This window comes from Eucalyptus grandis, chromosome 7 (genome assembly GCF_016545825.1).
Source record: "Eucalyptus grandis isolate ANBG69807.140 chromosome 7, ASM1654582v1, whole genome shotgun sequence".
Classification (NCBI taxonomy): Eukaryota; Viridiplantae; Streptophyta; class Magnoliopsida; order Myrtales; family Myrtaceae; genus Eucalyptus; species Eucalyptus grandis.
Window position 1 is genome coordinate 46593579 of NC_052618.1, and position 16676 is coordinate 46610254.

At 39.0% G+C, this 16676-nt stretch overlaps 2 protein-coding genes across 3 annotated transcripts; one reads left to right on the forward strand and one right to left on the reverse strand.

The window, feature by feature from the left end:
• Nucleotides 1-334: 334 nt before the first annotated feature.
• LOC104453819 (SUPPRESSOR OF GAMMA RESPONSE 1) lies at nucleotides 335-8184 on the reverse strand. Its single transcript, XM_010068444.3, has 6 exons — nucleotides 8059-8184; nucleotides 5984-6125; nucleotides 4573-4759; nucleotides 4000-4499; nucleotides 723-1118; nucleotides 335-628 (listed from the first exon to the last, which is right to left on the reverse strand). The coding sequence occupies exons 1-6, from the start codon at nucleotides 8064-8066 to the stop codon at nucleotides 572-574; spliced, it is 1290 nt and encodes a 429-aa protein (XP_010066746.2). The 5' UTR covers nucleotides 8067-8184; the 3' UTR covers nucleotides 335-571.
• A 913-nt stretch (nucleotides 8185-9097) lies between these two features.
• On the forward strand, nucleotides 9098-16402 carry LOC104453820 (transcriptional repressor ILP1). Of its 2 annotated transcripts, none has more exons than XM_010068445.3 (7): nucleotides 9098-9241; nucleotides 10473-12048; nucleotides 13096-13263; nucleotides 13742-14418; nucleotides 14587-14869; nucleotides 14956-15245; nucleotides 15712-16402. In XM_010068445.3, exons 2-7 carry the CDS (start codon nucleotides 10795-10797, stop codon nucleotides 15902-15904), a joined length of 2865 nt encoding a protein of 954 aa, XP_010066747.2. In that variant the 5' UTR covers nucleotides 9098-9241; nucleotides 10473-10794; the 3' UTR covers nucleotides 15905-16402. The 2 variants fall into 2 exon arrangements, with proteins under 2 accessions (XP_010066747.2, XP_018733303.2); XM_018877758.2 differs by lacking the exon at nucleotides 9098-9241 and adding an exon at nucleotides 9264-9496.
• Nucleotides 16403-16676: the final 274 nt, after the last annotated feature.

Sequence of the window (16676 nt, forward strand, 5' to 3'; positions counted from 1 at the left end):
GGTATTGTTGGACAGGAGAAGGTTCAATGAGGCTACATTCTTTGAGAGTCAAACTTATTTGGCTAAAATTAGATCTTCAAATCTCTCATGATCAGCTTCTACTGGAGGGAAGAGGAGGTACAAAGAGGATACCTTGCCATGCTCATGACTCATGGATTTCGCTAACAAATACAACCCAATTAGGACCCATTCCTACCTAGAGGCTAGAATGTCCAGTCAGACATTCCAAGTTTGTGAAAAGTAAAGTCGGAGAACCCATTTCTACAAATTCTATTTGAGATATAACAAGGAATTTAAGAAACAATTAACCGTTCAGGAATAAACCTGTTGTAAGTTTCCAGCAACAGTTAGGAAATAAGTTTCATATACTTTTATCAAACATGCCTCACAACATTTACGTGTTCACCAATGTGAGAAGAGATTCAGTTCAGAGGACATAGAAACAAAAGCTGCATCACCATTACTTACATGTCAAGTTTCTTAAAAACCCATGGTTACAAAGGTACGAATTAGCAGGCGATGGAGGCCAATTTTACATGAACCTGACATCAAAAAACTGCCCCAATCCTATCTAGTCAACCACCTTGCTCCCGCCCCAAGCAAGAAAGCTATCCTGTGATCCAAATTCCTGAGAAGCACATGGAGAGCAAGCAAAATGAAAATTGTATGATACCCAAGAAAATAAAGAGGGAGCAATTCATAAGAAGAAAAAGGTTTTGTACCAGCTGGCTCAATCGAAAATCAGGAGGGGTATCAAGCTCAATATTTGCTGGATCAAGTGCCAGATTGTGGCACTCCTCCAGATCCTTCTTCAAGTCTTCAGGTCCTAATTTAGCATAATCAGAAAGAAGGATTCTTTTTTTTGACTCCACATGGTGGTTTATGTCATCTCTATTAGGAGATTGAGATTGAAGAAACTCGTCACATAAGGACAATCCCTCCACAAGCTGTTGTGAATCCAGTAGATTCTGTGACTCACTGTCCCACCATTTTGACTCTTCCTCAGCCTGTTGATCACCATCTACCATCATTTCTGGAGCAGAAATGGTTTGCTCACGATGCTCGGGATTTTCTATTTCCAGTGGACCATCAAGATCCGCACACTGTGTCTCAACATGCTTTGGTTGCAAGCAGCAAAAGGCCGAAAAGAATAAGTACTCCAAATTTTAATGCATGTCAGCAAAAGGGGAATAAGAACTCTACTGATAAGTGATAACCCCTTAATCATGATGAAATTGCACGAACATGATGTGATTTTTAAATTAATCAACCCTGTTTAGCACTATCTCACTAGATTATGCACTTTTTTAATCCAAATTAAGTATCAAGAGAAGGAGGCCACAAGTGTTAACATATACCTATAGATAGTAGTCAATTGTGGTTATAAATAAATGAGCTACAATTTTTTCAGTATCTCTCATGCTATATAAATAGAGCTATCTTATGTACACTTTCATTATGTTAATGAGTAAAGATGTGGCAGTATTTTCTCTCTCCCTCTCTTGAAGATCCTAGAATACTTAGGACAGGAAATAAGGATCAGTAAAATAGCAGGCGGGGAATGTGTATGTTGAATTTCACAATACAAATTGCTCTTTATGTAATCATGTTCACATGCTCAGAAGAGAGTGCTGTAAGTCGGAGCCGCCCTAAATTTACAAGTGTGTGTCAACATGCACGTTTTTGTTGAGGAAACAAAATATCTCTCTAGATATATATGTACATTAGCAAGATGTCCATGTATTTCATGGGTCTAAGACTATGTTTTTTACGTTACCCAGCAAATTGATTGTTAATTCTATTTGAATTCTAAAAATTGCATGCATTAAATGTAGACCGGAAGTGTATCTCGATCCTTTACAAAGTCCATGAGAATTGCCTTATGTTTTTCCTTCAATTAGCCCAAACACATACCACTTATCGGATATAATCTTGGCAAAGCAACACCGGTAACTTTTTGTTGTTGTTGTTGATTTGCTAATATTCTTTATCATGTTATAATACTATTTTATCTTTAAAAATGTGCTATGATTTTTTGTGATGATGGATAGCCTTTTCATTCATACATTACTATCAAGTATTCATGAAGTATACTTTATAATGAGTATTTATTTAAGACTTATTGAAATCAATATAATATTGAATATCCTTCAAAAGTTTATTGAAAAACTTACTGTAATCCTTAATTAAATGTTTAATCTCACCAATTACATAAAGCAATTAGAATTATCTTCACAAACTATATAGTGATAGGAGTTATCTTTGACAATTCATTAATCATATCTAAATACCTTTAAATTTTTAATTAGTGGACCTTTAATGTTATTTTTCATACCTGTTGAAGTGTAATTATCATAAATATTAAAAAATTATCTCATTAGAGTTATATCTAATTATGCATTTTATGGTAATAGTCATCAGCAATTATGCTTTTAACCATATTTATTTACAGAATATGGGAATGCGTAATATATTTTAATCCTTTAAAGGCCATCTAACATAATCTATTAGTGAAAACATTTTGCTTTTATGTGTATCTGTATATTATTCAACTCTTTCACAAATATCTAAATTGCAAAGTGATGAGAGTTATCTATAGTTATGCTTTTAATCACAAGGTCATCAATTTTTAGTCATATTTATTCATAAAGTATGCACCAGCATGTTATTTGGCACTTCAAAAATATGAAAAAAGAAAAATGTAACAAAAAGGTCATTTCAAAATATTCAGTTATTGGTCAGAGATAAGCTATAATTATCTGGTGATTAATCTTTTTATTGATCCTCTAATATCTTGAATTGATCAAATAAAACACATCATGTTATAACCTAAATAATGATCCTCTAACATTAATATATTTTAAATTGCTCTTTGAACATAAATGATTTCTTCAATAAACTGTTTGTATTAAGGGGTAACTTATAATTGATTTGCCAATGTTCATTTGTACGTCCATATTTGTTATCATCTTATTTAGATCATATTCATATCAGTTATTTGCTAAATATCGGCTATCATTCCATGTGATACTTCATCATCATTTCAATATATATTATCTATTTGGGACTTAAGATTTTGTGATAGGGGTATCCATACTTTATTCAACTTACTTTGTTCTTATCCACTATAAAAGTGATAGGACTGATACAAAATGTGGGACCTTGTTCTCACCAACTACAAAATAATTAGCATCATACCAGATGGAGGTATTCAACCATAAGAGGATCAAATGATAATGAACTTTGTCATATTTATTTATTCATGATATATGCACAATTGTGTGTTGCTGATAGATTGCTTTTCATTTTTGAATGTTCATTTATCAGAGTTCTGATGATGAATAATTTTTTTTATTAATCCTCTAATATCATTTATTTGTCAAATATAGCAATCATATTATAATGAGTATTTTAGTGCTATCACGTTACAGTAGGTACTCTTACAATGTCAAATGTGAAATCTGTCTCTTAATAAGATGAGTCAAATATGAAGTATTATGTCAAAATAGGTGTCCTCACATTATTTTCAAACACTAATTATTAAATATACACAATCATGGAATATAACATTTTAAACATTTGATATTACTTTAGAGATGGTCTTGAAATGGATGATTCCAATAAACGGGAAAACCAACATGTAAAGAAAAACAGGATAGGGAATTTTACCAGAAGAACTATATAGTTAGCGCAATTATACCAGAACTTTTGCACCTAGATTGAATTGATTATTCATCTAATTATATACAGATATTTCCAGATAGATTCAATATATATACATAAACAAATTATATTTTAACATTTATTACCAAAATATGCATATTATTATTAGAGACTTATTACCAAAACATGCAAAATGCCTGAAATTCAGAGATTTGCCAGGATGCATGTGAGTGTGCCACATGGCTAAAGTAGCGCGAGCATTGCCCGCTTTAATATAGATATATAGATAGATGTTATCTGATGCAGCTTGCATCAGTGGAGAAATAATAGTTTTACCTGAGCAAGGGGGCCTCCACAAGCAGAATCCTGAACCGGATCAGAATCACAAGATCGCCTCTCCGTACGAGGTGGGTTGGGCGTCGCAGACTTTGGACTCACTGGATCTGCTTTCATTGTTGTAGCATCAACTCTTTCCCGATTATTCTGTTCATTTTTTTCACCTTGATCGAGCTGTTGCTGCTGATGATCATAGAAAATTTTAGATATCACAAACTCTCCATCCTTCTCATCCTCTTCAGTTCCTAGATGATACTGGTGCATCTTCCAATTAGTTTTTTCAGATTTTCCTCCCCTGACCAGATTCGTGTACAAGACCATTATCTTTTTCCACCCCTTTTGAATGCCATCAACCATGACAGGTTTAGTCTTGCCCGTCTTATGCCAACGAACATCACCAAAATCATCGCCAAGAATCTTTCGACGCTTTCTAGTCCCAGTATTGTAAGCCTTAATGGCCCGGTGAAAGAAGTGAGCCACACTTCCATCTTGTTTAACACCTGTGGGATGCACTTAAGCTCAGATCAATTACAAGAACTATCCCCGCAATGAGTAGTAGAACATTTTGCTCACCTGGTAAATTCCGAGGATGCGTATAACAGATCCCATCATCTTCATCAACAGTAGGTATAAACTCCTCGATAAAAGGATGGGATTTCAAACCTTCAAACCCAGCTTTCGCAAGCAAATGATGCATTATTTCTGAGTCAGATGGATCAAACTTCACACCCGTGGGTAATCCTGGCCACTGCTTTGCAACCTGGAGAAGGAGAGGTCGCAATAGCCCAGATGAGTTCGCATAAAGAAGTTTCAGTTTGATAAAGAAGATAGGATAACGATTTTGCTGGCAATAGGTTTAAAGATTATGGGTAAAAAAACACCCTTTAGAAATCATGAGAAAAACAAAAACTTCAATTAGGCAAGCAAAGATCAAAATAGATGTCAGAAGTTAAGGCTACCAAATATAAAAGGTTTTTGTTAGATTTAACAATACTTCAAAATGCTATCAGCTCAAGGGATGTGAATGCGACCTTATAAACCCAAAGCAAGACAATTGAAATAAGTCCATATTTACATCTCTCACGTGTGTCTAATGTCAAGGGAAAATTTTTAGGGCATATCACACCCAAGTCATGCATTGATGAGCCTTCAAGCAAAAGAAATTTGTGAAGCCCTTAAGTCAAGCATGGTCCCTATCTACAGACTACAGTACCCACCACCAGGGCAATTAACTCAAATGAGATCATCAGTGCACATGATTCAAAAAACTCAACAACAGATGCATTTGACAGGGCAGATGTCCAGCACTCACATAACATGGAGATACCAGAAAATTATGAAAAGGAAAACCTCCCAAATGCAAGAGAAATATAAGTCACAGCTACTTTAATTGGTATATGGACACCAAAATACTTAGAAAATCCCAAAAGAGCAGAAGAAGCAAACAACAACTTCAATGGACCCAGAAAAAAATCCTAAGAGTGGAGAAAAGAAAGCTAGCTAAGAGCTACAAAATAACAAACTTATTGATGAGTACTTAGAATACAGATCATGATTCGTATTGTATCAATCTAACAGAGAACCTATAATCGAAAGAATGACTTGCAGAAAAAGGCAAGCTCCTATGATATTTAGAAAAGTATAATAAAAAGTTCAGAGATCAAGTACAAATAAAAAGAAGGTGGAGATATGCAAAGAGTGGATTCAAAGAGAAGGGAATAAAAAAAGGAGAGGAAGAAAAAGATCTCAAGCTCTTAAAATCTGCTCACTTAAATAGCCAAATTCTGCAAAATCAGTTTACTGACAAATCTGAATTGCTGACTATCGAAACCTATATTGACAAAAAAACTGCCCGACTCTTCATACATTTGCTAACTTAAAGCATAATTTAGGGAGACAGTAGTGAGAAAGCAGAATTTAAGGAGACAGTAATGAGAAAGCTGAATTTAAGGAGACGGTAATGAGCAAGACAGGAGCAACATACATCACTGTTATCAATGACATGTTGGCAATTTGGACAGGCTCTAGTTGGATTACTTTTCCATTTTACTTTCTCAGGATCAGAAGCACCAGAAGCACTCCTGATTTTTGTTGCAATTCTATGACTGTCCACCAGCCAGGATGGTCTGCACATGTTACAAAAAGAAGTACGGTAAATCTTCTGAGCACACCACACTAGAGGTTAGCTAGCCAAATAGAATACATGAACATCGCCATATGATCTTATACAAGCACATCTCGAGAACGAAACAATGAAACAGATGCTTGAAAGAAACTGCTAAAAGGAAAGAAACACATGGAATGATAAGCATGTCATGTAATATTGCTCGAGCAACACGTAATTCAATTCAAAGCTGTAGGACCAACTAAAAGTCTGCGCTGTCTCCCTATAATCAACATATATATGCTAGCTTATTCAAAATCACAACTGAAGCAACTGATGGCACCAGGTTTGCCATGACAATTGTTTTCTTTAAAGGTATGGCTACAGGCCTACAATTGCTATGAACCCACTACACATGTGCAAGGTGTGACATTCTTTCTCAAAAGCTTATGGAAATTTTGACAGGATATGAAAATATCAATATGCCAAAAGTTTGTCAAGTAATGATAGGTAATTTTTTACGTAGATATCGATCTTCTGGCTAGTATTAAAAAAAACATGAATTTTGTTTTTTCATGGTAACAAACACTTTCAGAAATAGTCCGTACTATCTCACAAATGACTACTATTCAGAAATCTATAGCAATCTGCAAACTGTGTCTTCGGTTAGTCTTATTAAAAATCAGGATTTAAATGGACAAAGAGTGCATTATATGACTACCGACGAACAAAATAATCTTACGGGAAATGTCAAACAAAAAGTGACCGCATGTATACCAATGGCTTAGCCTGTTTCTATCAGACATATGTGAAGGTAATACATAAGGCATGCAATGCAAAACATTATTGAACACACAGACAAGAATGTTAAGGTCAAACCCAAACTCCTTCCAAAGGCACATCGCTTTGTGAGAGCAGCCATTTCCCTAATAAGGCACCTTCTCATCAAGAGATGCGGCTAATCAATCATGAATAAAAGGACTGCAGCAAATGCTTAACTATAGGAGTAAATACTGTATTATAGGTGATCCGAATACAGATGACACAAACAAGTCCAAATGATAAAATGTACAATGAAAAAAAAAAAAAAAAAACTTTTCTACAGTTTAAGCTTATATCTTTAAAAAGGAGACTTTTCAATTTCGCATCAAACTGAAATGTGGAAAAAATGGAGAGAAAGAAACCTTATAGAAATTGGAGAAATTTGATTATTGAATAATACATGCATGATTCTACATCGATAAGCAACAAGAAAAGAATAAAGAAATTATCGAGTACTTCATTTTCATACTGATTAAAATTGTGTTGCTGCGTCGGATGTCAGCAAAAAAAGAACCAGTACACAGGTCGCGAAACTCATCCATTCATTGACTGAGCCTAAGGGTCGGTCATCGGACCAAACTTATGTGCTTACGCGAATGATCAGGCATCTGGACTATATTTCACACTGAGCATAATAACCAGCATTCAACATCAACATCGTGCAGACTGCAGACTAAAAACCTAACCAATCCATCTGAGCAAAACACACTACTTCATATCCATGACCACAGAGTCAAAACCGAAGCTCGGTGAACATCGCATAATCAGTTCCATTCCCCCAGACTCCAAGCAACACGGAGCTCAAACCGTGAGAACCGCGCATCAAGCAACTCTTTTTTTCTCCCCGTTCTTTCCGGCCGGGAAAACCCAAAAAAAAAAAAAGAAGGGTCGCTCGAGCGCAGAGAGTTCATCCCTCGCCAAACGAACCGATACCCATTACTCCCCTCGTCCTCCAAACCGCAGGAACGAGGTCAATCTCTCGAAAAGCTCGAAACTTTCGCACGAAGCGCGCACAAAGGAAACAGCTTTTCGATCGCGCGAGACCAGGGTCAACGCGAATCGACATTGCTGAGCCGAGCAAGAGGGAACCGGCATCGGTCGAACGGCGATGCCGACGTCGCACGCTTACTTACCCAGCCATTCCGGGCGATCAGAAGTGGGGGCGGGGGGGACGCGCTCGTCTCGCTCCGCCTGCGTTTGAATCCTTCCTGTGATGCGAGCAAAGCGAATAAAAAAACAAAGGAGGGGGGAAAGTGATTATCCCCTGTTCTGTTGCAGTGGAGTGATTTATTTTTACTGTCTTTTCATTTCTTCTTTTTTTTTTGCTTTTTAATCGCGTAAGTACAGCGAGAATAATGTCGGGTCGGCTTTAAATTTGCCTTTTTCCTGTTCGTCTTCCGAAGCACTAATCGAACTTTAGTTCCAACCAAAGCAAGAAAAAAAAAAAACGAAAAAACAATCGAACTTTAATCAAAGTCGAGACTAGTGCTGCGAGTGGCGGCAAAACGAGCGATTCCTCTGTCACGCGGTCGCACCAGAAGCTCGTGCGGCCGCCCTCTTAGAACCTGTCAAAGTCAACGCAGTCAACTGGTCCCACCTGCCATTTTTTTTTTTTTTTCACTACTGTGGTCCTCTTTTTCCCTCTCCTGAGGAGGAATCTTATTTATGATTCGTACCAGCTATCCGTTTATCGGAGGGAATACTATGTTCGAAAAATTATTTTTCAATTATTTCATATTTGCAGGAAAATTAATATATTTACAAAAAAAATATTTTGATAAACTTTAAAAAAAAAAAAAAAATTTGATTTAAAGAGAAACGATCTCCCCACTCTAATAAGAAGAAAATCATTTTTCCTAAAAATTGTTAAATATATGAAAACTTAATCATATATTTAGAAAATTAATGATTTTAAAAATATTGATAGACAGGAATATATGTCTTGATATTTAAGTGAACGATAAAAATATTTATCATTCAATAAAAAAGTGCTTGGATATCTTAGTAATTATCGTAACCGCTGCGAATACGTACGCCCTTCTTTCCTTCTCTCCTTCCCTCTCTCTCTCTCTCTCGTGGTCGAGTGGATCCGGTCAGACCGGCACGAACCGGGACCCGGTCCAATAAAACCCTAATTATTTTTCCCAATATCGTTGCCACTGTCCTCTGTTTTCCTGTGTCTTTCTCCAGTAAAATCTCAAGCTCACGGAATCGCTCTCTCGCGCTCGCTCCAGCCGCGCGATCGCTCCCCTTCCCTCGCCGGCGCTCGCTCTCGCTCTCGCTTCGCCTCGCCTCGCCTCGGACGACAATCGGGAGGTATAATCTCCGGAACTTTCTGTAGTCGTTGCCTCTCCATCGAATCCCTTGAATTTCGATGCGTTGGGGAAGTCCAACGGCGACATTGGGATTTCGTTTTGCTGTGACTTCGTGGAATTTTGGAGCCGCAATCCATCCAGAGCTGTGTTCGCTGCATATCGTAGCGGGAGAGAGAGAGAGAGATAGGGGGCTGGAGGGGGAATTGAATCGTGGGCAGGAGATGAGTTGTTGAGCTCAAGTTGGAATTTTGTTTAGGTAATGAATTTCCCGCCGATGGTGCTTGCGCGTGTTTTGCGGAAGTTGGGAATTGTTTTGTGGGAAGGAGACGAGTTGTTTGATTTCTTCGGAACAGACGAGCTTATATTGCTGTTGTAATCTAGATGCGATTGACGTTGGTTTGAGTTAAGATGGGTCTTATGGCATTCGGAAGCCGTGTCGATTGTGTCGGTTTTGAGGACTGGTAGCTGCTGTTGCTAGTTGTTTGCTAATGAAAAAGGGCTATGGGATGGCTAGCCATGGGTTCGAGAAGGGGGAACTGTAATGTGCCTTTTAAATCTCTTCCTAATGCTGACCTCTACCAATCTTTAGACGCATGTCGCCCGTGATTGGGAAGATCACCTTTCCTGATTCTATTTACGGGGTTTAGATAAGTGGGAAGTGGTGCCACGAATATAACTACTTGTAAGGACCAATGATGCGTCTCATTCATGCAGCCGGTTTTCTTTTATCAGTATTTGTACAACTGGTTTGTTGACTTGATTATGTCAATGGTCATGCAATAAGTAAAAACATGAGTAAGTGTCTTGTCCAATGCCATTTTCAGTGTCTGCACTTGGTTATATTCTTTTTGTCTAATTATGTCTAAATGTTAAAGCTAAAACTTACTCTACTGGCCAAGCAAGGGGAGGCCTACTTAAAGTTGGCCTCATTTGTTGCATGTAGATTTGACTCGAGCAATTACTGTTCTTTTTTTTTGGGAAATAAGTTGCCTGAGGGCAACACTTGCTTTCTCTCAACACTTTAGTGATAGTGGGCAATTCTTCTAGTTGTTAATACTAAACTCTCAATATCGGTGTTCTTGATCTGTGTTAGTTTTCCATGATTTATAAGTTGTATTAATGCCGATAATACCATTACATGTGCCTATTGGTGTTCTTGATCTCTGTTACTTTTCCATGATTATAAGTTGTATTAATGCTGAAAATACCATTACATGTGCCTCCTTTGGCAGGTCCCAACCTGGGTTGATAAAGTTCAGATGCTAATCACAGAGTAGGCATCCTCAGATATTTTTGGGATACCTGTGGTTAATTATGAATTTGTACTTACTGGCAGCGAATGGCATCATTTTCAGGCTCTGCAATTAAGAGGCTGATAGAGATAGAAAATAAAAAAGTTGAGTAGATGTATCCTTTCATGAAAACTCTTTAGGATATAAAGTCCTTTGCATCCCCAAAGGTTTTCGCCAAAAGCCAAACCAAAATCAGCCTCAACGTCATTCCTTCTACTTCTTCCCAAAATCTCTCGCAAACCACTAGCCGATCTCTACCGCCATGAGCTCCTCCCGAGCCAAAAACTTCCGCCGCCGTGCCGGCGATGATGAAGACGATGATGACGAATCAAACGGAGCTGCTGCCATAGCCACGAAGATCCCATCAAAATCCACTGCTGCAGTCACCAAAGTTCCTCCTAAACCTAAGAAACCCCAAGCCCCGAAGCTTCTCAGCTTCGCTGACGATGAAGGCAACAATGAAACCCAGCCTCGCTCTCGCTCCAAACCCTCTTCTCGCCCCAGCAAACCTTTGTCCTCCTCTTCTTCTCACAAAATATCTTCCCTCAAGGACCGCCAATTGCCTGCCACTCCTTTGCCTTCAAATGTCTTTCCTCAAGCTGGCACTTACACTAAAGAAGCCCTGCGCGAGCTTCAAAAAAACACGAGGACCCTCGCTTCATCAAGCAGCTCTCGCTATGCTGCGGCATCGGAATCCAAGCCCGACCCTAAACCTGAACCAGTCATTGTTTTGAAGGGTCTCGTGAAACCCGATGCTGTTGAACAAACATTGAAGCAAGTGGATGAATTGAGCTCTGATGAGGAAGAGGGTGAAAGGGGAAAGGTGTTGGAGGAGAAAAGGGAAGGTTTGTATAGAGATGATGCAGAGAGACGGTTGGCTGCGATTGGAATCGCGAAGGGGCAGGATTCGTCTGGTTCGTCGTTTCCTGATCAGGCAATGATAAATGCGATAAGGGCAAAGAGAGAACGACTGAGGAAATCGCGGGCAGCTGCACCGGACTATATTTCACTTGATGGAGGGAGTAATCACGGTGCGGCTGAGGGTTTGAGCGATGAGGAGCCAGAGTTTCAGGGACGGATCGCGATGTTCGGAGAGAAGATTGAGGGTGGAAAGAAGGGTGTTTTTGAGAGTTTCGATGATAAGGCGGTGGATGCACCCTTGAGAAAAGGGACTGAGCTTGAGGACGATGAAGATGAGGAGGAAAAAATATGGGAAGAGGAGCAGTTTAGGAAGGGATTAGGGAAGAGAATGGATGATGGAACTACCAGGGGAGTAACCAGTACTAGTAACATTAGTGCTGTTCCTGTAGTGCCTAATGTGCAGCAGCCACAGAAGTATGCATATACAGCTTCTGCAGCTGGTTATGGTCCTGCACCAAGCATTGGGGCAGCTGCTCCTCCTCCTCCAAGCATAGGAGGGGCAATGGTTGCCGGGCAGGGGTTGGATGTTATGTCGATTCCACAGCAGGCTGAGCTTGCTATGAAGGCTTTGTGCGATAATGCAAGGAGGCTGGAGGTAATCTGTTTTGTTTTGTTTCCAGCGCTGTGGTTTTACTACTTGCTTGTGTGAATAGTTAGCGTTATCTTTGCATAATTGCATTGTAGGATGAAATGAAAAATGAATTTTAGTACAGAGTGGGGTCTTAGTAAGTTTTGTCAGTTCATTGATTATCTTGATGTGGGGCCTTGTTGAAAAATATATGTTTACTTTGAGTAGAGTGACTTAAGGATTCCAAAGGTAAATTGAACAGATGTTGTTTTTTAAGATTTAGTTTGATGGAAAGTTTGGAATCAGGTTGTTTGATAGAATCAGTTTTTGCGTTAGTTGGTCCAGAGTGGTGAGCTTTAATCTGAGAATACGACTTTTGTGTGAGCTTCTTGTTATGTGATATACTAAAAAGGGGATCTTTAACTGCATCTCATGAGGGTAGGCTGATATAGCTTCTTGGGTTGGGAAATCAAAATAATGTTGTCATAGCCACTACTCCTTAATGTTTATATAGATAATCGCTGCCTTGAGTGGAGCATGGGCACATCACGTGGTCATTTTTTTTTATCCTCTAGAAACCCACATTGGTTTGCTTTCCTTAATTGTAAAGGCTTGGGATTATAGGTGAACTGCCTTTTGCTATGTTGCACTTGGTTAGTGCGGTATTTTGGATGAATCTGGTCAAGTAGTATTGGACTTTGATCCAGGCACTGAAAGGGCATGTGTATGTTGAATCAGGATTGCCGATTGTTATTGAGGCTGATACCAGACCTTTCTTCTTTTCTTTTAATAGCATGGATTGAAATGTTTGCCTGCTAAGAGGGAGAATCAGTTCTTATGCCATTGTAGATCTTCTTTCTATGTTTTGCTTGCTACATGGTTTTGCAAATGTTTGGAATCCCCTGTCTTTTCAAGATTTGTCAGTATGAAGGTTCCCTTTTCTTCCAATAATGTTAAACCAGGCTAGTGGTTCCATTCTTCTCAGTAGAGACAATCCGTTATTTGGAAGAAAACACTTTTCTCCTTCAAGTTGGAGAACCTAAATATGTATATGATTCTTTTGCTTTCTGCCAGGAATCACATATCAAAACCATGTCATCTTTGGCAAAGACTGATGAGAATTTGTCTTCCTCATTGTTGAATATTACTGCACTTGAGAAGTCCCTATCTGCTGCTGGTGAGAAGTACATCTTTATGCAAAAGCTTCGTGACTATATTTCTGTTATATGTAAGTTCTTGCAGGTATGGCTTTATTTTGTATTTCTTTTACCGATATACTTTTACCATCTTTGTTAATATCCTTTGATCCATGGGAATGGTTTTTCTCTCTCACACACGCACATGCCCATCCCATAAAAGAAAAAAAGCACACCTGCATGCACACATGTTGCACCAGTATTCATAGATACACAGACATGAATAAATGTTAGTAGGGATGGCATTCTTTTACAACTTTTTGTGAGAAGTTAGGAAAAAGGTCAATTTGCTTAGGAATTCTTTTGGAGGATGGGGAAGTGATGGCTTGTGCTGCAAATTAGTTTGGATTCGATTACATCTATTATACCATAATGAAGTACATGGGCACAATAGTATGACTGTTTTGCCTTTTCTTCTTAAAAATCGAGTTCTTTTGCTTGCAATGGTGCATTACTTCATGAATTTATAGCTGTAATGTGTTGCCTACTTACCGAGAGCATATATCATTGCTTCACTCTTCTAGGATAAAGCTCCATATATTGAAGAACTCGAGGAACAGATGCAGAAATTAAATGAAGAACGTGCTGCAACTTTATTGGAAAGAAGATTGGCTGATAATGATGATGAAATGGTGGAGATAGAAGTAGCTGTTAATGCAGCCATGCTGGTATTCAAAAAAGGTGATAGCAGTGCGGCAACAATAGCTGCTGCGCAAAGCGCAGGCCAGGCTGCGGTCGCTGCAATGAGAGAACAAAATAATGTGCCAGTAAAGTTGGATGAGTTTGGTAGAGATATGAACTTGCAGAAACGAATGGATATGACACGGAGAGCTGAGGCCCGTCAACGGAGGAAAGCTCGATTTGATTCCAAGAGATCATCATCAATGGAGTTGGACGCTCATCAGAAAATAGAGGGAGAATCTAGCACTGATGAGAGTGATAGTGAGAGTAGAGCATACAAGTCAAATAGAGATTTATTGCTTCAAACCGCTGATCAAATATTTGATGACACTGCTGAGGAATATGCCCAGCTCTCAGAGGTTAAACAGCAGTTTGAAAAATGGAAAAGAGACTATTCTTCGAGCTACCGTGACGCCTACATGTCACTTAGTGTTCCCAATATCTTCTCTCCATATGTTCGGCTGGAACTTTTGAAGTGGGACCCATTACATGAGGATTCTGATTTCTTCGAGATGAAATGGTAAAGTTTTATCTTGCCTCTGGCTAATATTTGTAGTCATGTGGAAGTGAGATATCTCTGAATAGCTTGAATGTTTAACCTGTCTTGTAGTTTCTTTGGAAGTTGCATTTAATTATGTATTGACACTTAGTGGCAAACTCAGGCTAAAGCTTATTTTCACCTTTTCAGGCATTCATTGCTGTTTGATTATGGCCTGCCACAAGATGGAAGCGATTTTGCCCCTGATGATGCTGATTCTAATCTTGTTCCGGGATTGGTAGAGAAGGTTGCACTTCCCATTTTGCATCATGAAATAGCCCATTCCTGGGACATGCTTAGTACGAGAGAGACGAAGCATGCTGTGGCTGCCACAACTTTGGTCACAAATTATGTTCCAGCTTCCAGTGAGGGTCTGGCTGAATTGTTAGTTGCAGTCCGTACTCGCTTGGCAGATGCTGTTGCAAAACTTACCGTATGTGTTGTTGAACGGTTTATTTTGATATACATGCATACAGCTCATAGATTTTTAATATGAATTCTTTGATGTCCCATCCACAGGTGCCAACTTGGAGCCCTCTAGTAATGAAGGCAGTGCCAGGTGCTGCACGGCTGGCAGCATACCGCTTTGGTGTGTCTGTCCGTCTGTTAAGGAACATATGCCTGTGGAAAGAAATCCTGGCATTACCAGTTCTGGAGAAGCTTGCTCTTGATGAGCTTTTAGGTGGGAAAATCTTGCCTCATGTTCGGAGCATCAGATCAGATATTCATGACGCAGTGACAAGAACTGAACGGATCATTACATCTTTATCTGGTCTTTGGGCTGGTCGGAGTATGTCTGGTGATCGCAGGTGATGAATAAGTTCTTTTTAGGAGACCTATGACTAACCTTAATCTGAGTTACTAATTTTGCATTTGCTAGTGGTGCATAATATTGTTAATATAGCATAAGTGATTCTGTTTGTTTATGTTTACAATTTGTTTTTTGGTGACTGTGGTAGTACAAGTCGATTTTAGTTTCATTCCTAAATACATTATTCATTGACTCAGAGGGTTATTTATTTGGTAATTCTTTGATCTTAACTCTATTCTAGTTCTTGTCTCGTGTGGCTCATAAGAACGCAAGGTTTCTTTTTTGTTCTGTGCTTAAAAGTGCATTGGAGTGTCTGATTTCTAGATGTCTGGGGCAATTGAGTGGTTTGATCTTTGACTGACCATAAGAATAATTAAAAAAAAAAAATTGTCATCTCTGCGTTGGTTTCTTATTATCTTTTTTTTTTTTTATGTATCGAATGCTAATGTGAGTACATCATGCAGTCACAAGCTCCAGCCACTGGTTGATTATGTGCTTTCACTGGGAAAGAATCTGCACAAAAAGCACATGTTTGGTGGGACTGAGGGGGAGACCAGTGGGCTTGCCCGAAGGATAAAGAGGATGCTGGTTGAGCTGAATGAGTACGATAATGCTCGGGAAATAGTCAGAACCTTCCATCTCAAGGAGGCATTGTGAGACAGCGTCTTGTGCCAGCTAATTCTGAGCGGTGTGACGCCTAGTTCAGAGACATGATGACAAGGCACAATTACAGGGTAATATGCCATCAATGGACTCATAATTGTGCCCCTGAGAATGAGATGATATAACCATGCATATGGACGAAAAGAACAGCCGTGAATCTCAAGTGCTTTGATCTCACTACTAAAGGTGGCACGTTATGACTCCTGAGGAACTCTCTCTCTTTCTCTCTCTCTCTCTATACCTACATTTAAATCCAGGTTCCATCCCAATCTTTCATTTGCATCATATGCCCTTTTGGCCCAATGGACATTTGTAGAGAAGGCAGGCATTTTAGTCCTTTACGGTGGCAGTGTTGTAAAATTTGTTGGTGGTAACTGGTTTATTCTCACGAATTCATAAGTTTCTTTCTTGTTAAGGTAGCTACTGAGACCCCATCGTGCTCATATTTTTGGAGGACGAGATAGTGTCCATCACGTATCCACTTTACCATCTCGTTCCAATTGTTGTTTTTTTGGGCTTACATCAAATAACACGCCTCGGAAGGCGGACCTGATCGTTGAAGACATTTTTGACTGTATTTCCAGGAGAAACGCCCACTGTAAAAGTCGGCATGTTTGCTGTAAATGGTTGTTTCCAAGTAACATGAATCGTTGTTTGTCGCCCAAAAAAAAAAAGTAACATGAATCGTTTGAATCATATGTTCAAAAGGCTGGCTTTCATTCTTCTTTGTTCTCACTTCTCGTCATTGCTTCCGTTGTCATCTTTA

Bases quoted from the DNA above. Each gene is read 5' to 3' on its own strand.
- LOC104453820 (XM_010068445.3), top strand. From the start codon at position 10,795: ATGAGCTCCTCCCGAGCCAAAAACTTCCGCCGCCGTGCCGGCGATGAT. The intron at 14,419-14,586 runs GTAAAGTTTTAT...TCACCTTTTCAG, and splicing joins GATTTCTTCGAGATGAAATG to GCATTCATTGCTGTTTGATT. The intron at 15,246-15,711 runs GTGATGAATAAG...TACATCATGCAG, and splicing joins AGTATGTCTGGTGATCGCAG to TCACAAGCTCCAGCCACTGG.
- LOC104453819 (XM_010068444.3), bottom strand. The intron at 4,760-5,983 runs GTATGTTGCTCC...CTCCTTCTCCAG, and splicing joins ATGTCATTGATAACAGTGAT to GTTGCAAAGCAGTGGCCAGG. The intron at 629-722 runs GTACAAAACCTT...TGTGCTTCTCAG, and splicing joins ATTTTCGATTGAGCCAGCTG to GAATTTGGATCACAGGATAG.